General features: G+C 35.9%; 2 protein-coding genes across 4 annotated transcripts in view; one reads left to right on the forward strand and one right to left on the reverse strand.

The window, feature by feature from the left end:
• Window positions 1–819: 819 nt before the first annotated feature.
• LOC101746795 (15-hydroxyprostaglandin dehydrogenase [NAD(+)]) lies at window positions 820–2,100 on the reverse strand. Its single transcript, XM_004923869.5, has one exon. The coding sequence runs from the start codon at window positions 2,011–2,013 to the stop codon at window positions 1,153–1,155; it is 861 nt and encodes a 286-aa protein (XP_004923926.2). The 5' UTR covers window positions 2,014–2,100; the 3' UTR covers window positions 820–1,152.
• A 9,225-nt stretch (window positions 2,101–11,325) lies between these two features.
• Window positions 11,326–25,742, forward strand: part of LOC101746375 (cell adhesion molecule Dscam2) — a 188,584-nt gene continuing 174,167 nt past the window's right edge. For all 3 annotated transcript variants that reach the window (XR_002430208.3, XM_012688428.4, XM_038011129.2), the window contains exon 1: window positions 11,326–11,508. The gene's annotated coding sequence lies outside the window, so the exon portion shown is untranslated. The remainder of the gene's footprint in view (window positions 11,509–25,742) is intronic.

A 25,742-nucleotide genomic window follows, 5' to 3' on the forward strand; every position in this document is an offset into this window, starting at 1 on the left:
CGCACATGGGCCGCCATCCAGCCCACGCGCAGCCTGCCTGGATTCCCCGACGGTCCCCCGGGCGGAGGAGCAGCCAGGGAGGCAGCCGTCTCCAACGGGCAACGCACCCACACTGAGCTGGCCCCGGTATAACCACGGCGCAGCTCACCCACGGTCACATTCTCCGGTGCACAGTTGCCCTGGGTAGCGACGGCTGCTCTCACCTCATCCCTGGTGGTGCAGTCGTCCAGGCCGGTCACTCTTAATTCCGCCATTTTTACCGGCCTGTGCACCCGCACCTCCTCCTCAGGCAAGACCATACGGAGCTTCGCCGCCAGACGCTCCGCGATGCCGGGACTATCGGCACCGGGACATTCTAACAGCTTGGCCCCATTGGCCGTCTGCCTGCTGCGGAGGCCTTCCTCCGCCCCAATCTCGTCCAGGTTGATTGCTTCACGCGCCCGGGCCATCACATTATTATATGTCATGCCCTTGGCCTCAGCGGCAGGCAGTAAAGTTATAACCACTGCCGCTGATCGCGGCGAACACACAATTCACTAGCTTGATCTTTCAGCATAATTATCAGTAGCTTCAAGATGACCCCATATACTTGAAAATTCTTACACGTCTCAAGAACCGATTACAAAAGAATAAAAAAAAATATTAACAATTATTACATAATAAGTAAAAATTAGTTGGACTTTATTGTAAAGCGTCGTTTTTGGGTTTTTATCATAATTTTCTTTTTGCACAATAAACACGTAATGAACATTTTTTCATGAGCAATTTCTAGGTAAAATAATGTGATCTTAAACTATTTACTTGTCATAATTAAAACAATTTTTAAGATTCAATCTTGTCTTTATTAAATCTGTCGTTTTGAATAACTGTAACGTGTACAATAAACACAAGTAGGCTCCATTATCCTGATTATTTCTGCCGCGAAACAGTCTTGCGTTCGGATCTGAAGGGCAGGATTGCCGTGAAGCAATTCGATAAGACGTTATATCCCAAAGCGTGGAATAGGTTTCAAAGTCAATAGATTTAAGTAATATCAAGGATATGTGCGCGTGTTTTATATGTCTTTGACAATAAAGAACTAGAGATTCTAAGCTTAAGTGTACACTTGAAAGGGTTAAAAAAGTAAATGAAAAATATAGTTAAAGAATTTTTTTAACTTTCCAAGATTTCTTTCGTGGAAGTGTACGCTGCAAGAGGCGATTCAACAGGGGGTCTCCCCCCAATAATGTCCCAAGCCGTACCTGTTTTAGCTGACTTGTAAACTTCCACGACTCCCCTACCAACGGCATCTGCACTCTGCTTTTGTGCTTTGTCTGTGGACCTTGTGAATAGCTCGTTGTGTTCGGGGAATACCTTAACGTTCTTTGCCAATCTTGTATCTGTAGCACCGGGACATATAACGAGCACCCTGACTCCAGTAATCTTGTAGTTCAATTCATGACCCAGTGATTTGGAAAACCCTAAGACAGCAAACTTTGACGCCTTATACGAAACCAAGAACGGGTCTATTGTATACCCGTATATAGAAGAAATGTTGATAATGGTTCCGCCTTTTCCACCATTGTCTTTTCTCATGCACTCTCTGAACTTAAGGGACCATTCGATAAGAGCTATTGAGTTTGTCGTCAACGTCTTTCTAGGATCAAATTCGTCGACCACTCCTGCGCAATTTACCAAAATATCTACATCGTAGTTCTTTAAGATTAGTCGGGAGACTTCATCTAGATCTTTCGTGACATCACACTTGATGAAAACTGCGCTGTTCTTTCCGTATTTTGCATTTAAAGTTGCCGCGGCGTCTCGTCCTTTTGGCAAATCGATATCTAGTATGATTATGATCTTTGCTCCCTTATCGAGAAAATTATCGGCTATTGCATAACCAATACCTCGAGCTGCTCCAGTAACAATAATCACTTTGTTTTTCACTTCGTATTGAGAATCTATTGGTTTTCTTGGGTAGCCAAAGCACCGGTATGCAGAGATGGCGAGTACCAGAAATAGAAGTAATTTCATTTCGATTACAGCTATTATTTTGGTATACGAAGGTGCTTGGTAACGTTTTAATTAAAGTAATGAGTGAATTCTGCTTCAGCATTCCGAATTTATAGAGCTATTAACAGGGAACATCCTCAATAAATACTTAAATATGCAAATTGTTTTAAATTTTCCTTGAATAAATAGTTAATGTTTTTAAAAAGATCGAAGCACAAAGATTAAGAAATAGCATCGTTTTACGATGAATTTGGATCAGTCATTATCACATAATTTCTTTGTTGGATCTCTGTTTTTCAATAACCTAATTATATATTATTTCATTTTGTATCATTTGACAGTTTATGTCTATTTGGCTAGACGAATCATGGTCCAGTTGATGTTATGTGGTTAGTGGAGTCCATAGACATTTTAAGGTGCCACCCATCTTAAAACATGGATTGAAGTCTTAATTATAATACTTTTAACAGTTTCCCGCATTTCAACCCGGAAAGCAAGGTCGACAATGTATCGTTCATCCAATGACGCAATCTCACTCTCTCTTCCTACCCATTTATCCTACATAGTGATGAGATCAGCTTTCGTTATTCTACTCCTGCACATCGCTCTGTCTTCGACAATCTGGTCAGCAACATTTCTTTCCCTTTTGTCCTTCAGCACTACATCTGTCCACCTTGTCTTGGGTTCCTGTTCACCTCTAGGTCTCTGACCGGGAAGGTCGAGCAATAGTACCAAATTTCCGACGTAGTCAGATAGCATCCTTTCCTTCTCCTCCTCCTTACACCCAATGATGCAACGAAAAAAAAACTTGAGATGGGTCAAGGGCCGATCTGTTCATTTCAGTTAATATTCGAGTCGATAGTATATTAATTTTTGAACGATTGTTTTTGTTTTCTTGTGAACGGGCCCAAGAGCCCGTGGGCTCTACCTGTATGTATTTGACCAGACCTGAATTTTCGTACATTGAGACCCCTATACCTACCATGCATGAGGTGGGGACTCACTAAGCTCAAAGTGGTCGACGCGCCGAGCGCTCAGGTAGGACAGGTACCGATTTTGACGGATTTTAAATCCATTTGACCACGTCTGCCGTTTTGAAATTTTTAAAATATATGATTATTATTATCGGAAAATAAGAATGGCAGACCATTATCGCGCATTTTACTTTGTGGCAGACCACTTTGAAAACGCTAAAAAAATAAAATTTTGAAAGTAATTGACCAGATCTGCCATTGATATAATAATATGGTGTTTATTATAGTCTTAAAAACTTATATTGATCACGGCAGACCTCTACATTGCGTACACACATCAACATATAATAAAATCTTTGCTACTACCCGGCCAGATGTAATTATGTTTTCCGTTCACTGTTTTAGAGGAATATAATTTACTTGCGATTTACTTTAGCAATGTATTTACCGAAATTAATATTTTTTTATATTCTATATACTAAGCTTCATTAGTTAGACAATAAAGAAGTGAATTTTTTATGTAATAATTATAAATAATACGGTATAATGCTGATCAAAAAATAATTCAATTCCTCATTTTTATTTCGTCAAGACAAAATTTAAAAGTGTTAAATCAGTTAAAAAAATAGATCATGCATGCATTACATATATATATATCAATCTTCATTCATCATCATCATCATCGGAGTCATCTTTATCGTTAGGCACCTCGTCTTCATCATCCATTGAATCGAATACTGCAAAAATAAAACATAAATTGTAAAATGAACGTAAATTCATCTGAACATGTTCGAGAAAGAATTGTTATCAACTTACCAGGAACATTGGTGATTAAGTCACTCACAAAATATGGAAGTGGTCACCTTCGAACCCTTTGAAGGCATATATGTTGTCCTGCTCAATCCAACCATACTCCAATGGGTCTAAAGTTGTGGGTTGCTTTTTGTAAGCATTTCTCCAAATAGAAGAAATATAGTGGGCCCTCAAAAGTTGTTGATAAAGCTCACTCTTACGCGGTGGTATTGACCTTGCCTCAAAATTTTGAATTTTTTTTCTATAATTTTCATTGATGTCTGAATCTTTATAGTTGCTAACGAATAGCTGGAACCTTCCATCATCTACATCACTAGATTTTTTGGCATTGTATAGCTGGCAAGTTAAATGTTGAGTGATAAAAATGAGGAATTGAATTATTTTTTGATCAGCATTATACCGTATTATTTATAATTATTCCATAAAAAATTCACTTCTTTATTGTCTAACTAATGAAGCTTATATATAGAATATAAAAAAATATTAATTTCGGTAAATACATTGCTAAAGTAAATCGCAAGTAAATTATATTCCTCTAAAACAGTGAACGGAAAACATAATTACATCTGGCCGGGTAGTAGCTAAGATTTTATTATATGTTGATGTGTGTACGCAATGTAGAGGTCTGCCGTGATCAATATAAGTTTTTAAGACTATAATAAACACCATATTATTATATCAATGGCAGATCTGGTCAATTACTTTCAAAATTTTATTTTTTTACCATTTTCAAAGTGGTTTGCCACAAAGTAAAATGTGCGATAATGGTCTGTCATTCTTATTTTCCGATAATAATAATCATATATTGTCAAAATTTCAAAACGGCAGACGTGGTCAAATGGATTTAAAATCCGTCAAAATCGGTACCTATCCTACCTGAGCGCTCGGCGCGTCGACCACTTTGAGCTTAGTGAGTCCCCACCTCATGCATGGTAGGTATAGGGGTCTCAATGTACGAAAATTCAGGTCTGGTCAAATACATACAGGTAGAGCCCACGGGCTCTTGGGCTATAGAGCTAATAAGTTAGAATCAAACAATAGAATATTAACTAAATTCATTAGTATCTAATTAGCAATTTTGAAATGAAAAGTAATTAAATGTTTAGCAACTATAATGCTAAATCTGTATGTTTTCCTCACACAACTTAATCTCTGTTAATTGACTTCTCTGCTAGTTTGTTATAACATAGGTGGCAGAATTGTCACTACTTTTACGGTTTCATTTTACTTTTTTTCAGACATATCGTATACTTTATATTTTTCGTGGTGACATTAGTTGATAGCGTTGTGAAAACTTGCTAGAAAATTTATGTTTTACAGCGCCATCTGTTGATGCAACAGAACATTACGTCCATATGAAATTTTTGGTCAGTTGCTTTTTACTTGTAAAATACATAGATTTCTAAAATAAAAAAATTCAGAAAAGAACAGAGAGATGGCGGTAAAAGAAAAATCATAATTATTGATGCTTTATTTAAGTAAATAGAGAAGAAGTTTCGTTATAAATTAGTTTTTGAACAATAATTGAAAATTTACCGTACACACCAGGATTTCGATTCGTTTTATTATGTATGACATTTTCCTTTTTTTTTTAAGAAAAGAATAAATGAGTATTTATTTTCAAGAAAACACTTTATTTAGAAACAAAAAAAAAGGAGAGATCGTAACCGTTTTATCTTTGCCTATTTAAATATATAAAATAAACAGAAGTACACCTGGTTTCAAATTTGACACTAATCTTGGCCGAAAAACTTACTTAGTTGTTACTTTGTGTACTTAATTGTTTTTCTTTATTTACGTAGGTTAACATTATCTTAGCTTTCAGTGAGAAAACAAAAAACTTATAGGAACTGAATGAAATAATAGTCCGTTTCTACACAGGGAAGCTGTTGTGATGGGTTTGATGGGACTGTCCTAATCCCATAAATACGCTCCCAATTCGCATAATTACTGGTGGTAGGACCTCTTGTGAGTCCGCGCGGGTACCACCACCCTGCCTATTTCTGCCGTGAATCAGTAATGCGTTTCGGCTTGAAGGGTGGGACAGCCGTTGTCACTATACCTATTAACACCAGGTGGGCTGGAAGCTCGTCCACACATCTAAGCTATAAAAAAAACATTCCCGTAATATTTATATTGGTCATTTTGAGATGATAGCGTAGGGGAAGTTTTAAACGCGTACAAACATGATAATTAATTGGGGAGTAGCAGCGGAGTGGTCGAGTGACAAATAGTCTGGTGTCGGAAGCCGCGGGGCAGCAGACGACTGACAAATATGTTTACCCTTTGCCAGCCCTGTATACGGAATGATGTGAAGTAAAAATAAGGTCATGATAAAAAAAAATATGTGTGGTGGCGTGGGACACCGGATAAGAACGAAGTTCCTAATTATAAAAATATTAATTTTAAGTTCTATTCGAGGTATAAAGAAAATAATTATTCGCGTATACATTTTATATTATGATATTTTTATTGAAATATGAATTGACTAAAAATAATCGCAAGGGTCAATCGCTCCGCAGTGCAATGGAGGAGCCTCGCCCTGTGGAAAACCTCTACCAACTGTGTAACATCTCGTTACCGCGATTCAGGAATTGTTGAATTTACGTGCAGCGACATCTATTGATAATAAACTAAATAGAAAAAATCTTACATTACGGACGTTTTTCCCGGTTAGGGTACCCCTTCGCATCGTCCCATAAGGAACTTTGTTCCTAAAAAAATGTTTTACTAATTTATTGCACGCAATGAAATACAATTTAAAGACATTTAAACGCGGGGTGAACGAACTCGCGGCTGTTCCGAGAGTGTCTTTGCGTTACATTGCGGCTTCAGAAAACTAGTGCATTTTTGATTTGAAGTGTTTTTTTATTTTATTAAGGCGATGCAGTATGATATTTATTATCCTTTCCTATACCGAAACAATCTCTGAACACCCTATGGAGTACGGTCTTTATCGAATTATGTGAGGATGCAAATTTCAGTGAATCTTGTTTGACCGGGCAGGTGAAGCTAGACATTTTGTTCATTAAGACGAGGCTAGTAATTTTATTTTAGTAATTTGAGAACGTCCTTGATATACTTGAATCGTTGTAGTAAATACATAAGCATCTTACTACTAGACAGTATTATATTAGACAAAATAAACATAACTATAATACACATTAGAAAATCATGAACATTAAAATAGCAACGTCATAGAGCCGTCGACTATCGCTTCGACGACTCGTCGGCTGGGTCGTCCTAAGGTTGGTGCCACGAGTTTCTGTTGTGGCGTTGACCGCGGCAACCACCTAATCTGCCTGGGTTCGGCAGAGGCGGAAGTCGGATATCGGGTTAGAGAGTGCTACGGGAGTCCTTGGGTAGACATGGCCCTAAAAACATCCTTGGGTCCGTGGTCTGCCCCAACCTCTCCAGACCGTTGAATCCCACGTACACAGCGCGCCCCTGAAGCGCGGATACCTCGTATGAGGTTCGGGTCCATGCCCAAAAAATATGTTCCTTTAAGTACCAACAAACAACTGTAAAATTTCAACTAATCTCCAAAATCAAGCGCAAAGTCCATTAACAAATAACCTAATTAGTTTCGTGTTATATAATATGTGCATTTCTTTGGCTGGGGTCAACTAGCACTCCTGGTATACAATCAAAGTGAATGTCATTCACCTTGAAACACGAGATCGTACCCACAAACTTATTGTACAAAGGCTCTACGGTCCTTTAAACTAGAATGCATGATGGTTTCACGACAGAAATAAGCAGGATGGTTGTATCTATTCGTGCGGGCACACAAATCAACTTATCACCAGTAAATGTCAATTTTCATTTATTTATTTATTGAAGGATTACCGACAGGGTTTACAGTAAGACATAAAATAACATTGACATGTATAGAGCAATTGATAACTGCAACTCTAATTATAGGCAATCACAGCATGCATTACATTAATATATTAATAGAGATTTAACAATACTATTAATAATAATAAAAAATTAAAAACAAAAGAAAGACAACAAGGGCAGTAATACCCGAGTACACAGACCAAGGCTGAGGCTGAGGTTCAACAACAACTTTTTATAATTTTGTTCTTAAATATTGGAAGGGAATCGCCAAATATGTCAAGGTTTTCAACTTTTCTAACAAGATTATTATAAAGGTTAGTTAGACGAGGAGTAGGTGAGTGCTTGCCTAGATTGGTTCTGCTAAAGCGGGTGCTGAAAAGAGCAACGGGGCGACGAGGTAACCTAGATGGCACCTTCAAAGAGAATTTATTGAGGATGAATTCGGAGTCGACAGTACCGCTCATAACTTGATGTAAAAAACATAAGCCTAACATATCGCGGCGATCACTCAATGTTTGCATTTTAAAATATTTAGCCCTATCAACATAAGATTCAAAATAATTAGGCGGCCTAAAACGGTACGACATGTGGCGAAGTAACTTTTTTTGAATTCTCTCAATCCTTTTAATATGTATTTTTTATGTAGGACACCACACAGTGCTGCAGTAATCAAGTTTGCTTCTAACATAACTGTTGTAAAGCATTAGCGTAGTGGAAACCTTCTTAAACTCCTTACCATTCCTAAGTACAAAACCCAGTGATTTGTTCGCGGCATCTATAATTTTGTCAATGTGCTTAGTGAAATTCAGCTTGGTATCAAGCTCCACCCCTAAATCACGAGTCTGAGAAAATTCACTCAAGCATTCCCCTGAAATATGATATTGTGTTGGTATTATATTGCGTTTTAATGTAAATTTGATATGTAGACATTTAGAAATATTCAAATACATTTTGTTAATTTGGCACCAATCAACCAATTTATCAATATCTCTCTGTAATAGTTCAGCATCATTCATCATTCATTGATCGTCAGCAAATAGGTAACAGGTAGAAATAATATATAATAATATATATGCAGGAATTATACTTATAGAATATTGCTGATTATTCTCCGGTGAATCGCTCGGTCATCTAATACCTACGGAACTGATGGATTGGTGATATTTTAAGCCGACATGAAAGATGCAAAAATGTTCACGATAGCCAATAAAAACTAAATGATTTTAAACTTTAAAAAGTCCACTTAAGACTCACCCATCCTTTAAAAAAAAGAAACTGTTTTTAGATTATAAAAGCGAACAAAAAGTATATTTCCGTGTGCGCGTATTACGCGAACTCAGTTTATTTTAAACAAAGGGATCGCAATAAAAGTGTCCGGAACTAGAGGGTCACTTTTCATTACGTTGCGTGTTCAACGTCAAACATATATGTTTGAGCCCGGTCGGAATTAGGAACGAATCAATTAATTAAAACACCTTAGGTCCTTTGGGCATCCCTTTTGACATTAATGATAATAATTTGTTATTTTTGGCAGACAACATCGAATGGGCTAATGTGATCAAAGGAAGCATCATCTAAATCGCAAATTATTTTTAATCCAATAGACTTTTAAAGGCGCTTTGAAATAGTTATATATCACCGATCTTAATACAGCTTCACAAATGAGAATGATTGGCAAAGAAACCGAGGATAGGGTTTGTCTTTTACGATATTAATATAGCAATCAACCTATAAGGCCCGAGATTTAAGTCGCAATTGAGTTATATAACGGTTTTCTCTTAGATTCGCAGTAAAAATAACACTATTACTGTATCTAACCCTTGTTATATAATAGTTCTTTAAGTTACAACTTCTCCATTAAGCCCTGTATAGTTCTTATACTGCAACCAACCAACCACCTAATTTCTGATCTAATTCTCAGTTTCTATTTTTAAATAATTTATTTTTCCTTATTTAAATCAAGTGTTTGGATTCAGAAAGCTATAAATTGATTGATGGCTATGAACTAATGATGATAAAGTAGCTTTGCATCATCGTCCTGTTGAAAAGTAGATCTCTTAATAATTTAATTTAAGTAACACAAAATCGTATGCGGCCATGATTTTGTTAATTTTACAATCCCTAATCCCGATCCATAAGGCTCACCATGTTCGATATTGGTACTTTGATTCATATATATCTTGGATACATTATAAGATATCTTAAGTCATTTTAGGACTTTTTGTTGACCCCTAATATTATCGAAGGACAGCTGTGTCGTTTCTTATTTTCATGTTTTCGTGAGAGCCTGGAGGTATGTGGCAAAATTGATCTCCTGCACATATGACTAATGTATAGATGACATAATTGTTATTTCAGGCAGATCTCAGGAAAGTCCCCGAAGTTGTGTAGGCTAGACCTCGTTCGGTGAAAACAGTACATAATTATATTGAGATTACTGGCAGTACGTAGGCAAAATTATAAATTTCTTTAAATTATGCATTTCCATCTTTCATAATACATCCCTGTTATAATTCTCCACACACTCCCTTCAGCGTCTAGAAGTGTCCTTTACCTTCCTCAAGTCCTGACTTCAAAAACTCGCGGTGCTTACTGCAAATTAATTTGCTACGTATCAAACAGAACTAGGATACCTTATCTCTATAGTTATTAAGTTAAAAATCGCTCAAATCTCTAAAATCACGAATTTTCTTTATGCGCATGCGTACAAGCAACGGCGGCCATTTGCAGCATAACACACACAAGCGTAAAATCGTGTACATGTTTCACGCACACTTTGAGCTAAATGTATCAAATTTTCTGCGAGTATGTATGTATTTGTTGGTGCTCTTGTGTGTTTGTTCACGTTGGATGCTGAGTAAAGTCCCGTTCATACTGTTGCCTGATCGAGTACAATGTATTGTTTGTTTAATTCCGAATGCTCTCTGCAGATTAAAAGGCTTTGATAAAGTCAGCGTTCATAATGGGATCTCATGTAGTTTGCATGCAGCGGCTGCAGGTTATTATTGGGTTGATTGACGTCGATTCGCGAATTGTTCATTTCGTTATTCACAATCGCTGCGTTCAAGCAAGGGTTGCTGATTGTGTTTTAATATTTGATCGACATGTTGACGGCACGAAAAGAATGCTAATAATTTGTTAAAATTATTTTTGAAAGCAGGGTCACTTGTCATCACTACATAGTATAAAACAAAGCCGCTTTCTCTGTCCCTATATCTGTCTGTCCCTATGTATGCTTAAATCTTTAAAACTACGCAACATATTTTGATGCGGTTGAATGAAGAGGAAGGTTTATATGTATAATAACATCCATTAAATAGTGGAGAAATCAATAATAAATTACACTTTCCGAAGCGAAACGAGGGCGGGTCGCTAGTTTAAAAATATACAACTTTCCTATTCAAAAACAAAAGATTTTGCTATTAAAAAAAATTAACGATTCGCTTTCGCGCTTACAAAAAAATATGTCGAAGAGCCTTTGAGTTTGGCCGACCCTTCGTGATTAAAACTTCGGGGATCACAAATTTGCACGTGCGTAACTAAATTGTTAGTTAAACAAAAAAAGGTGTAAACGAATCCGAGCGTCAGCGCCCAAATTGGGGCTTTTAAACATTTACAAGGAAAATCTTCGATATGAACACGGCTGTAGTGACCTGACCTGGCTTCGCGGGAGCAGAGATTCAGTAACAAGCGTGCCGCCAACGCGTGTACCCGTGGCCGGAATCCGGAAAAGCATCCGTCTCACTCCGGCCTATACAAAACGCCGGCTGTGCGAGAGTAAAGTAAGACTGCTACCGGTGGATTGCCGGGTTAAAGAATCTTAGAGTGATCTTCTAATTAACATACCTTTTAGGCTATGCGGCTCGTGCATTTTGAAATTTGGCAGGTTAGTGCAAATTTTTATGGATGATAATCGTAAATGTTTAGTTGAAAATTAATTCGGAGAGATATAATCAAACTTTTTATCACCTCTATAAACAAATAACTATCTTATATATGTAAAAATAGACTAAGAGCATTGTTACCCTTTTAAATAAATTTTAAAATACGATAAAAATGCAATTAAAATTGAGCTAAATTTAAAAACTGGTTAGCATTAATACCGCTAAACGTTTATTTCGGTCTTCAATTCAGTATAGTTAGACTCGAATTCATCTATGGGAACAGTTGTTGATTTTTTTTTTATGTTTGCAAATCTACATGGCTGGAGATAAAATTATGCTGTAATTTCATCTCGTCTCCAGCTTCTAGGTAACATCGTACAATCTTCCATTAAGTTTACGAATGCTAATAACATCTTTGAGCTCGCTTCTTTTACAGCTGGTTTTTATTTCTTTGTGGAAATTTAAATCACTTTTTTTCGTTCTTAATTTTTTTCTTTTTCCTTACATTTCTGCTTAGGAATAATAAATAGTGCGGTGCTTTAATGTGTTTCAAGAAAAAGCTGTTTTTTTCGTATAAATTTTTGTTTTGGTTCATAGCAAAGTTATATGAATTGTAAAAATTATTTTTCTGCTTATAGAATTACTATACATATATCGAAAGCTTGTGTCAAATTATATTGACATCTGAAGTAATCAGAAGTACACACTTAATAAAATATTCAGCATATACTGGAGAGCTAAGTCACGGCTCATTTGAACTTAAGTTGTTAAGTTACCGGAGCCGATTATCATTACCGCGTAAACGTCATCACTCATCTTGAGACATATCTAAGTCTCAGTTTTATAGTGAGCTTATCCCACTCTTCAAACTGGAACACATGACTTCTCACCGCACCTCATTTCTCAAAACGGAAGAGAGGATTCGCGTTGAATATGCGCTTCGTTAACCACCTTACATCAGGTGGCTCATAGGATCGCTTATACATCTATGAAATCTATATATATATATATATATAAATGAATTGCTGTTCGTTAGTCTCGCTAAAACTCGAGAACGGCTGAACCGATTTGGCCAATTTTGGCCTTGAATTATTTGTGGAATTCCAGAAAAGGTTTAATAGGTAGATAAATATGAAAATGCTCGGAATTAAATAAAAATTCCCCGTCGGACGGACTCCTTTTGTTTGTTTTAAGTTTATTTTATATAAAAGTTTAGGTCTTTTATTTATCAATTGAGGCACTACGAAGTCTGCCGGGTCAGCTAGTAACAAATAAAAACCTATTAAACTATCTGAGAGTTGAAATCCAATCAAAGATAACTGATCATCGAAATCTATGGATATTAGGATTGCAACCTCGCATCATTGGATGCCATTCTGCTTATTTAGGCCGTAAACTAATCATTCGATCTGCTTTGAAAGTTGGGAACAATTATTGATACATCAATTTATATTTTAATGACGGCAAGGGAACGTCTATAACTTCCAGTTAACACTAAACATCGAATAGACCGCGAACTTGTCGTCAGCTGTTTTTTTTTAATAATCACATTACGAAAATGATTAACTTAATATATTTATTTTTATATGTATATTACAAGAGATTACTTGCAATTCTAACGTTAAAGGAAATTTACTGTAGGACCTCTTGTGAGTCCGCACGGGTAGGTACCACCGCCTTACCTATTTCTGCCGCGAAACAGTAATGCGTTTCGGTCTGAAGGGTGGGGCAGCCGTTGTAACTATACTTGAGACCTTAGAACTTATATCTCAAGGTGGGTGGCGCATTTACGTTGTAGATGTCTATGGGCTCCGGTAACCACTTAAAACCGGGTGGGCTGTGAGCTCGTCCACCATCTAAGCAATAAAAAAAAGGTACTTCATTTAAAATAATGAGTGTTTTTTATTTGTCACATATTTTGTGTCAAAAGGAAACGCGAGGAAAACTCTAAATTCACTTTAATTACGTCACCATCCTCGTGTAAAGCTCAAATTATTATGCTTCGTAATTACGGTTGTTACACAAGGAGACTTTCAAGCTAACGAGTGAGCTTTAGAAATTGCTTTCAACTGCTTTTCTTTAACAAAACTGAATTATAAATTAAATAATTAAATTATGTTGTACCTACGTGTAGTAATTTTGTTAATTGTTTAATTATTTTTTATTTTATATTTAGGGTAGTTCTGTACTAAATCATTCTGATTAAACTAGTTAGATGAAATGCAATGGAAGAGTTTTTTTTTATTGCATAATGTGTGGACGAGCTCACAGTCCACCTAGTGTTAAGTGGTTACTGGAGCCCATAGACATCTACAACGTAAATGCGCCACCCACCTTGGTGGTTGTGGCGCCGACGACCGTCAGCTCGGCGTCCCGAGGGGGAGGGTGATGGAAGAGATGTGCCCCGCACTAAACGCTTCACTTTCCCCCTTTGCCTTGTCATGAGTTTTGTCTCATGCGAGGTTTGGACGTTGGTTGTTGAGAGACAGGAGGTTTTAGTCGGTTCGACTCCGATATGCCCCGCCCTCCATTCCCAGTGAAGGGCGGAAGTCCGGCGATTTCCTCCAGACAAAAAAAAAAAACCCGTCTTGAGATATAAGTTCTAAGGTCTCAAGTATAGTGCTTTTTCTGAATATCATGTTGACGGTCTTATTATTGTCTTAAAAATAGACAAATTAACAAAAACGGTTTTAAATTAGAAAACACGGAATTTTCTTTACTAATTCGTGGTTTCAGATTTCTAAATAATAATCTCTCTCATAAATTATCGCTCCTGTCGAATGTAATGAAGAAGGTATTTCATCATCTGCCCTATCGTGTTACTCATGATTACGAAGCCTCAGAACAGATGCCCAGAAATATGTATAAAGACTCATCTCTTAGAACAGATCGTGTTACGACATCCCTTTACGTGTAACAAAAGTGAATCCTTTCTCTATTGTATGCCTATTTTTGAGGATACCAAACTATAGCTTACCTCACCTGTATGCTCCCACGGATTGTAGGGCGGCTCACATTACGCGATGGAACAATTTTAACTCTATCATAAATTTTCAAGATAAACTTTCGAGAATATACAGTATGTATTTATTGGAAAACTAAGTTCCTTATGGGACGATGCGGAGAGGTACCCTAACCGGGAAAAAACGTCCGTAACGTAAGATTTTTATTTCGTATTTTTTTTTTAATGTAAGTGTACGACTTAACTTTGTAATAACGTACAAAAATAACATATTATATTTTTTTTATCATTCATTGACCGCGATCTCAGAGCGTTCGTTTGCGCAATACACTAACTCTTATACAGACAACCGTGAATGAAGCGTACCACAATAAGTTCGCACGTTACCAGATGACCGTGGGTTGTTACGAAACCTCCAGTTTTATTTTCTTTATACCTCGAATAGAACTTAAAATTAATATTTTTATAATAACACCACACATATTTTTTCTCTCTATATCGATATCATCATGTGGTATTTTTTTCACGCAAAGCGTTTACGGCTCTTGATTACCCTTGTTCATAATTTATATTTTTGGTGTAGAGCTACTGACGTATGGTGCGTTTCCGGAAATACTGCATCAGTGAGCTGTGACAACTTTATTCTGAAAATAAGGCTTGTGGAATCAATGTTCATGACGAACGTTAATCAGGCCTTTGACTCATCTCATTTTTGCGAGTTTTTTTTACAAACCAAACACTATTACTTCGTAAGTCCACTAGCCTTCAGCTTAAAGGATGTGAAGTGGTTACCATCTCTCCCTCATCAGCAATGCCAAAAGTACAAACAAGCATCTGTCTCGTTTGAAGAAAGGTATGTTTCAATGAAAACTTTTTTTAAAAGTCTCATCTACCCACGTTGATATCTATTTTATGAGGCTATTATCACAAGTTTTCAATTATGATAGTGTAGTTTGTTCTCACATACTTATAAAAAATTTCTCACCTGATCTTCTCAGTGGGTCCCGTTTCCGATCCGGTGGTAGATTCTGCGAAGCGCTGCTCTTGCTAGGGTCAGTGTTAGCAACACTTCGGTTTGAGCCCGTGAGCTCACCTACACACGTTAGGGCGCTGCTGAAATAACATCTCAAGGCTATCAGCATAGGTAGGAAAAAAAATCGTTTAAAAGTTTTAGTTATATGCATATAGGAGTCGTATGGAAGCGTAATATGGAATGTGTTAACACAAAAGGCATAGCAGCAGGAATCCGAAGAGAACGAAATTATTTATATTAAAAGCATTTTAATCTATAGACGGATGAATGAACCCACTCCCATCTAGTGCTTAGTGGCTACCAAAACTCATTCAAAATTGTGAATGCCGCCTTCCACCTCGAGACATGAACACTTTGTAAAGTAAAACAGCCGTATCACCGTGCACACCCGAAAGCTTTATTCCTTCGCGGCAGAAATACGTAGATGTGGGCTTACAATCTATCCCCACTGAATTCTGAATATAAACATGGTCTGTGATAGAAATTAATTTTCTCTTTGATGTATGCATCGGAATAAATTTGATACGATTATATTGGTTCGATAAAAAAAAATTAAACACAACTATAACAATATTGAATTTCTTTAAATAATGATTTATTGAAGATTTTAACTCTACTTTTATTTATTCTGTGACGGTAGCTGTCATAGACTAGGAGAGATCCGGTAAAGCTTAAATTCCGCTCATGACATTTGCAAGGTAAGTGTTCGTGTTAATGCTTTTTTCATTCATTTCGTCGCCTTTATCATTGCGTGGTTCACGGAAATCAATAGTTCTAGGGGTATAGCTATACCGCTGCCTACCGCGTAAATCATTTGCGAAAACATTTTAAATAATATTTTTTTAGAAAAAACGAGATGTTTTAAATCACCGGTGGTATAGTCGATTCACTCGCTACGGGTACCCGGGAATCCAACACAACATAATTTCATGTGAAACATTTAATTTCGCTGAAAACGTTTATATTGTATATACTGCATTAAGCATTACGCAAATTAAAATATACGTTTCACTAAGCTTTGCAATTATCGTAGCTCGTAGAACGTATACGACGTAGCAGTGTGCTACGCTGTAGTGCCTACGACGAAATGCACGATGAAAATATTATTAAATTCATTATTTTCTCATGTTTATTTTAGAAATGTCGGCTTTTATTTATGAAAATTGTCTTCTATCGTTTACGACATTTTTGATTCGCAATCTAAGGGAACGAAATCACTAGTTTATATTAAGATCAAATTTTGGCTACCTTTACAAAAAAATTAAGGCTACGCGCTTTGTGCAATGAACCTCAAAAAAGTGGAAGCCTGGTTGTTGTTTTACGTAAGCTTGTTACGTAATTACTTTTATTTCAATTTTTTTACTTAATTTCGTGTATATTATTTGTATGTACTAGTAAAACCCGGTCTACATTTTGCTGGGCATATTGTTATACACACATAAATTTTTAGAAACTACTCAAGCGCTATCTGTCGTTCATTGATCATACTATATTATATTGTAGCCTTTGTACTATTCTGATGTATAAGCTTATTACATTGTGAAATTTTATCAAAATCCGTCCACTAGATTTTACATATAATAATAAAAAGCATCGATTCATCATCACAAGCTTTTGCATTAAAATATTAGTATAAGTCGCTGAAATTTCTTTTTGTTTTTATTAAATTTATGTTTTACAATTTCTCTCTCTTTATGTTATTGAAATGCATATGTGAAAAAATATGAATAAGTAAGGAAACCAGTAGAGAAATGCAGAATTAAATAGTACGTGACTGTTATGTAATTACCGATTTTCCATCCGTCGATTCAAATAAATCGAACTCACACAAAAAGCTCATAGTATTAAAACAAATTTCGACAGCTTCGCTTCATGTCGCGTCCCTGTCTACGATCTAATACAATTTATTAGACTGAAGAAATCCAATTTTAAAAACATTATTAAGTACCATTACTCCAAAAATCGCATTATCATTTTATAAAATAATATATCGAGTATTCACAGGCTTGGGATAGGCATAATTTAATTCAGTCGTGCCCGTTCCGATATTCATAATTTCATTTGCGTTAAGGTCGCGAATCTCTTCGTGTTCTGAGTTACAATTCGAAATGGGACAGCCCTAACTGTATGATTATTGGAACGATTTTAGTGGTGGTATAGGGAATAGTAATACTTTTTTTTTTCGGGTAGAGGCGAACTTCATACATAGTGTCCGCGGTAGGAGCTCAGTATAGTAACCTTGGCTGTCTTAGTGGCATAGTAATTATTGCCCCTGACCGCTGGACCCGATGGTCGTAGGTTCGATTTCCACATCGGGAAAATATTTGATAAACAAATTTGCTTACATGTAATTTTTTTTATTGTCCTTGTAGACAGACGGACATACGGCCCATCTGATGGTGAGTGGTTACCTTCGCCCGTGGACGTCAGCAATGCCACGGGCAGAGTTAGCCTGCTGTCTACCGTAAAATAATCTCCACAAGCTTCGTTTTAAGAAGGACATATGAGTCTCTGGTTGCTATGAAGTCGTCGTGGCCTAAAGAATAAGACGTCCGGTGCATTCGTATCTAGCGATGCATCGGTGTTCGAATCTCATAGGCGGGTACCAATTTTTCTAAAGAAATACGTACTTAACAAATGTGATTGACTTCCACAGTGCTAGAAGAAAGTCGTGTAGTAAAAATCAAACCCACAAAATTATAATTTGCGTAATTACTGGCAGTAAGATATCTTGTGAGTCCGCACGGGTAGGAACTACCGCCCCGCCTATTTCTGCCGTGAAACAGTAATGCGTTTCGGTTTAAAGGGTGGGGTAGCCGTTGTACTGAACTGAGACCTTAAAACCCATGTCTCAAGGTGGGTAGTGGCATTTATATACGGATAGTAAGGGTAAGTGTGATTCAGCCATCTGAGCAATAAAAAAATTGATAAATAATATAAAACAGATTATCTTGACAGTGTGCATAACCCTTATGAATAACCCCACCCACATTAACGAATGAGGTCAAAATACATGTAATACATTTCAATGACCTTAACACAGAAATAATCTGAAACAGTGATCGCTATTATTTTAGAACACAATTATGAACACATTGTCAACATGTTCTTGTTATAATAATTATAAATTACTGTTACGTTTTATTCTTGCTTTTATAATTTTATAATTTTCAACCATTTGTATTTGAAAGTATTAAGTAGCAGTAATATTAGGTAAACCGTATTCTGGACAGTTCTTGTGGTAAGGCATTATTAAAATCCTGTTCGTTGGTATACGAATATCGTGATACAAAGAGTCTCATTTCAAAATACATATGAATAGTTTATAGTCGTAATTATAATTATCTATCCGTAAATTCGGCTAAAACAGAAAAAAATATGCAAAATCAGATCGGGTCTTGTTTATTCATAAAAGTGACTTAAACAGTGTAATTGAGTTAATTCTTATATCAATATTAAGGTGTTGCAATGAAAGTTTGAAATGAGAAATGTCAAATTTTGAAACCAATGGGCAATATTTATTTCTCCCTCGACAGTATATTGCCTCTGTCCTTTCAAATCACGGCCGTAAATAATTAGACCCATCAAACTATCCCCGATTCAAGCAGTCGCCTTTATTATTTAAGCCCAGCTCTTGTTAGCGAATGCATAATTGATCCCCGCAGCTCACAAGTGGTAGACCTGTCTGGGGTTCGCCAATTGCCGATTTCGAACAGTCAAACGAATGTCGACCTTAATTCTGAAGTGGCAAGGCTTTTGTTTTTGCAAGCAGAATTTGGCAGGAGTCCAGGCTAGACAAATAGGCGACATTCCGAAGGGATTGACGCGAAAAAGAAAAAAAGGGTATTTTTTTCATAGCGTCTGGGTTCTCTCCAATTCTACCCGTCCGTTGAACTTAGGTTCTTTTTTTGTTACGACATAAATGATTGGGACTGTTTCAATTTGTACTTTGTTAACTGTAATACGTCACAGAGCTTAGGGTCTTCGTCTGTTTGGAACTAGGATTACATTGTATTTCTTTTGATCCATGTTTGTTACAAAGTAATATAACAAATACAACAGGAAAAAATGTAAGAAGTATTTAGAGTATATTAAACAAACAATATAATAGAGATTTAGACTTCTTATCTGATGGTGTGTGAAAGCATTGATGTTGTCACGTCTATGGGTTCCAATTACCTCTTAACACCAGGTGGGCCTTGAGCTCGTTTACTGGTCTACAACAAACAACTAAATAAACAACAGCAATAAAAAATAAGATTATTAACACGAAAAATAAAAATAAAAGAATGAAAAGGTTGAGAAGTTGGAATTTCGTGTATAAGATAGATTATGTAGATTACATATCTTCTATCGAATCTTTGATCTGATATTCTTATTTTATTGCTTTGTTAGTAATGCATAAATAACTTTTTTTTTCTTTTTTTATAATAGACAAAATAGTTTTCTTTTGATTGTTGATTGACTTTGAATTTCATAGTTCGATTTTATTAGCTTACCTTATCTTCCGGTCAGGCGTCCTTCCAACAAACGCCCCAAGTATAAAATACACTTGCATATCTACATATATTATGTACAACAAAAACTTTCACCAACATTCTTTGTAGAGCCAATTAAAATGAGAATAGATTTATTGCTAGGATCTCTAATACCTCTAACGGATTATTTCAAATAATTTATATGTTTCGCGAACAAAAAAATCTTTATTATTAAAACTAAATGTTTTCTGAGATATTATATTTCAGCTTCTGAAACATGAAGCTAGAAAAACTTTGTTACATTTCTATTTTAAATTACAAGTGAAATCTTAATTGGCTATTTGTTCTATAAATCTGTGTAAATTGGAAGTAAACAATTCAAATCTCTTTGTTTTTCTATTTAGAAAGAAAAAAAAAGAAATAAACCGTAAAAAGATCGGTACAAAGTTTCAACTCAATCTAATAAAAGGCGCGTGAACGTCTAAGACAGGAACAAACAAAGCCACAAATATTCAATTTTGTACTTTAGATGAGTTGGTATGGAAATTGAGCCAACGGCCCAATATTCAAAATCAAATCAACATGTTTTCTTGTCATGATCGTTTTATCTCAACTTTGGTTGAAAATTATATCTATTAGTGATAAGAGAGCCGGTTATAAATTTTAATGCTGTTTTATTCATGGTTTAATAATAAGCGTACTAAGTACTAAGGCCGCACAGAAAATCCCAGATTTGTCCCCATTCTACCCCTAACCCCTATTCGCCCAAAATTTATGGTAATTAAAAAAAACCTATCCAAGCGACAGTTGAACTCAATAAACTCTATCTGCTGTTCGGATAACTTACAAATCGTACCCAAGGAAGGCACAAATCACTCAGCCCCATAGAATATTCGGACCTCTAATTAGCGGCGAAGCCTCCATTGTGTATTCAAGCTAACCAATGAACCTGCCAAGATTTATGTTGGACGCCTGATACATCCGTAATTAGGACCGGTAGTTTCTTCGTTGCACGCGATCAGCTTGAAGCAAGCGGTGGTATATAGTAGAGTAGATAGATCTATTAATTAAAATCCGACTAAAAGTTTTCGAGGTTTTTTCAAAGCAGAGCTTTCGTTTTCAAAGATAACGACTAATTTAACTGGTTCAAGAGGGTATATTTTTTTTTATTTTTTTTTATTGCTTACATGGGTGGACGAGCTCACAGCCCACCTGGTGTTAAGTACTGGAGCTCATAGACATCCACAACGTAAATGTGCCACCCATCTTGAGATATAAGTTCTAAAGTCTCAAGTATATTTACAACGGCTGCCACACCCTTCAAACCGAAACGCATTACTGCTTCACGGCAGAAATAGGCAGGGTGGTGGTACCCACCCGCGCGGACTCACAAGAGGTCCTACCACCAGTAATAAAAATTGGTAGCACCAATTTACGTAGTTCGGCTGAGAAGCAGTGTACAATAAAATTGAGATTCCGATTTCCCGGCTCAAGTGACTATTTAAATGTTGTGATGTATTTATTCAAATTATGTTAATGTATTTATCCATGAATAGCAAAAATGGTTTTTGTAATCAGTGCCATTGAGTAGAGTTTCAGTTAGAGGTAAGCTACAGACGTTAATACATTGTATTTATCGATTCTCAATCTCCGATTCTGTTATCGGTTTTTTTATCTATATATTAATACGTGAAGCAAAAACTTTGTATCCCTTTTTACGAAAATTGCGCGGACGGAGGAGTATGAAATTTTCCACACTTATAGAGGATATAGAGAAGAAGTGCACAATGCTAATATTTTTTTTAAATAATGCATAAAAGATACATTAAATCCACAAACAAAACATTGCACACACTACATACCATGTATTTGATGCACACACGCATGCATAGCTACTATTTATTGTCAAACTTTTGTTCTTGGCGTCTGTTGTCAAATTGAGAATAGATTAAATATTGTTTGTCTTTGTTAATATTTTTATAGTGTAGTCTTGGCGAAATTTGTGATTATAGAAGTATAAAATAGAATCATAATAGTGTACAAACTTACAATTCCAATTAATTATAGTCGAATTTCGACTACTGCGGGACCTCTACTTTAAATACAAACAGGCAAAGAGAATACAGCCGAGTACCGTTTTCTTCGCTGTTTGTTAACCGTTTTTAGGTTTTGTTTTGTTTAACTTAACTAAAGAACGAGCTCTAGTAATAATAAAATAATCAAAACTTAAAGCATCTAGTACATTTTTAATTATTCCTATAAAACTCTGAAATTATTTTTGGTCGAACAAATACAAATAATGGTTAGTCTTTCAAATGGTAACTGAATTTGCTATTTTAAAAAGCGGGAGCCAACTATGCCCCTCACCCTCAATATTAGGTTAAGCCGAAGGCTTTTTAATAAAAAATCATACCATTTCAATTTATCTCTTAACCTAGTACAAACAAACATTTTAAATATATAAGTAGTCAAGTTTGGATGTTACGACCCTTAAATAATAGCAAGTTTTTTCTCTCAATAGTGACTCTTCTTTTTCTCCACCTTATCCCACTAGGTGGGGTCGGCACAGCTATTTTTTCTCTTCCATTCTCTTCTATCAGCCGTCATCTCAACACTCACTCTTCTCTCTCTCAGATCGTCATTCACACACTCCATCCATGTCTTCTTCGGTCGACCTCTTCCCCTTCTACCTTGCACTACCATTTCCATACATCTCCTAGTCACATGCATCTTCTCTCTACGCATCACATGTCCATACCACGCTAACCGTCTGACCCAAAAACGTCTGGAAGCTTATTGTGAATAACTAGATGTACTTTTTTGGGCCGACAACTGTAGGCTAAAGTTGCTAAATACTCCTATATAGCGGTCAGTTAGGTCAGATAAGATTTAAGTTAAAAGATAAGGAAGTTAGGATAAAGGTTGACAGCACTGTTTGTTTGCCAAGTAAAATATCCTCCAGTAGCCCAAAAGTTTTACTGTAAATACCTAATTTCTCTTTTTGTTCGAATCGTATTTATTGTACGCAACTATGATCCATAGGCCAAAAAGTAAGTAAATATCTGAAAAACAACAAACTAAAATTATACATAGATATAATCGACCATGACCCATAAAGCGATAAAAAGAACAGGATTCAATGGATAAAGAAAATATTGGAATGTATATTTTTGTATTTAGTCTCTTGTTTACAGTGAAAAACTTCTCAGTGAGCAAAGCAATTATGAAAATTCTCAAGGATAAAGCTCCCCCCGCACCGATAAATCTTAGTGACGAGTTTTTAAAAGAACGTCAGAGCGTTGATAAACGGCTGCGCTGCAGAGTCGGCCGGGTAAGGCCTTTTGCAGACTGATCGCAAACACGTTGCGGTTGTGGCGTTCGTATCTTTAAGTTTCTTTAGTTTTTGCAAACATGAAATAGGTATCACAAATGCACTTTTTATATTCGTTGACTACTGAAACCTTGACGAACGTTTTAACAAAGTCCATCAACGCATTTCAATTTCAATTGCATTTCTTCTCCCAATATTCCTTCATTATACCCATTAAGCGTGTTTTAATGACAAAATTATTCCTTTATTTGGTTAGATGGGTAGACGAACTCACGGCCCGCCTGGTTGTTGTTTAATTACTGGAGCCCATAAACAAGAACAGCGCAAATGCTCCCACCACTCACCTAGAGACTTGAGTTTTAAGTTTCACAGTACGGCTATCCACTATTCAAACTGAAATGCATTACTGCTTCACGACAAAAGTAGGTGGGGTGGTGGTACCTACTGGTGCGGGATCACAAGACGTACTAACACTACCAGTTGTGCAAATTATAACTTTTGTGGATTTGATTTTCGTTAAAAGATATTATTGCTTGACCGTAGTTATTCATTCGTGGGCGTTTGTTAAGAACGTACATATTCCATTAAAATTTAGTACGTGTCTGTGAGATTCAAACACTGCACCAGTAGCATCGTTTGATACGAATTAACCGGGCGCCTTATTCATCATACTACGATGACTTTTTACATAATTATTAGCATTATATAAAAAAATTGCATGTTATCGAAAGAAAAAAATCCATATGTGATTTTAAAAATCTCCAACTATCGCCCAAGGATAACATGAAAACGCAAAACTTCTGCCTAACGTCTATAACTGAACAGTTGCCATAACCTTCCTTCTGTTTACGCCCTAATCAAGTTTTCCTGGATAAGAGAGTCCCGGCTTAATTTTACTCCTAGCTTGTTTTACGACTTTGAAATTTATGGAGTGGAACATTCATAACTTTATGCGAATGTGAAGGGAATCCCTGTCTTATTTCGTTTAGGTAATGGAAGATTTATGTTTCGTTTATATTTCATTAATTTCAAGATGTACTTGATTTTTTAAGCATCTTAAATTCTTCGATCTTAAGTATCAATTAAGTATCAAAGTAAGATCAAAGTATCAAAGTAAGATCTTAAGTATCAAATCAGTTGACTCGTACCGTCGATCTTCATGATCAATTATACCCTAAATGGGATTAGCGCATCACTATTGACAATACACAGTGTGAACTGGCGGGTCTAACGCTATGGCCATAAACCTCAATGCTTTGAAAAGAACTTCCTTATCGAGCGAATGATTATAGTTGAGCAGCAAAGCTATTTAATTAAATTCGTTCCTTGCTGAAAGCTTTTTCAGTTCTAATTGTACACAAAATACTATATGAGAATTTTAACTCTGGTTGTTATCTACTCTTATATGTATTTAACATTCAAGCATTCAACAATAGCTTTCAAGTTCTAACAAGCAAGATTCTCAAGTGTAAATATACTGTCGTCTAGCTTAGCTGTGATTGGATCTCTTCATATTATTATAACAAAATAGGCCTATTTCAGTATTCCAAATTTCATTCTTCATTTAATATTCAAAGGGAATTAATTCGTATTAAGATTATCTTTATCACAAAAAAAAGTTCATCTACAATTAAATACTGGTAGAAATTCTGGAAATTTCTATCCGAACCAAAGAATATCTCTGCACATAAAAGTTAAAATTGCTGATAGTGGTGTTTGAATTTGAAATTGCGCTCAGAAATTTCAGTAGCCAGGAAGCGAACGGCTTTGTTACACAATTGCTTGATGTCGAAAGGTCCTTGTTATTTGCTTTAAAAGTAACATAAAATATTATAGACTAGCTGACCCGGCAGATTTCGTAGTGCCTCAATCAATAAAAGACCTAAACTTTTGTATAAAATAAACTTAAAACAAACAAAAGGAATTCGTCCGACGGCGGACACATCAAAGGAAAAACAAAATTGTTATTTTTATTTAATTCCGAGAATTTTCATAGTTATTACCTTTTAAACTACGAATAAATAATTTATTCGTAGCTTTTAAACCTTTTCTGGACTTCTACAAATAATTCAAGACCAAAATTAGCCAAATCGGTCAAGCCGTTCTCGAGTTCTAGCGAGACTAACAGCAATTCATTTTTATTTATTATATAATATAGTTTTTGTCAACGAAGATGTGTAGATGAAACTAAAATAGCGGATACCAATATGTATACGGATGTATATCTATGTACGGCTGATGAGAAGGAATGTGCAAGTCAAGTGGCCATTGAATAATCAAATCCGCTTTTGGTATTAAAATGGTGGGTTTGACTCATTTGCACGGTCACTATTTTAAACTCGAAATTATATAGCTTTATTTGCCTCATTATACCAATTAGAATATATCAAAAATTAAGCAGAGCAAAATCTCTAATAATAAAAATTAATTAT

Source organism: Bombyx mori, chromosome 5 (genome assembly GCF_030269925.1).
Source record: "Bombyx mori chromosome 5, ASM3026992v2".
In the NCBI taxonomy this organism is placed as follows: Eukaryota; Metazoa; Arthropoda; class Insecta; order Lepidoptera; family Bombycidae; genus Bombyx; species Bombyx mori.

Coding starts and splice junctions, on each gene's coding strand:
- LOC101746795 (XM_004923869.5), bottom strand. CDS start 2,013: ATGAAATTACTTCTATTTCTGGTACTCGCCATCTCTGCATACCGGTGC.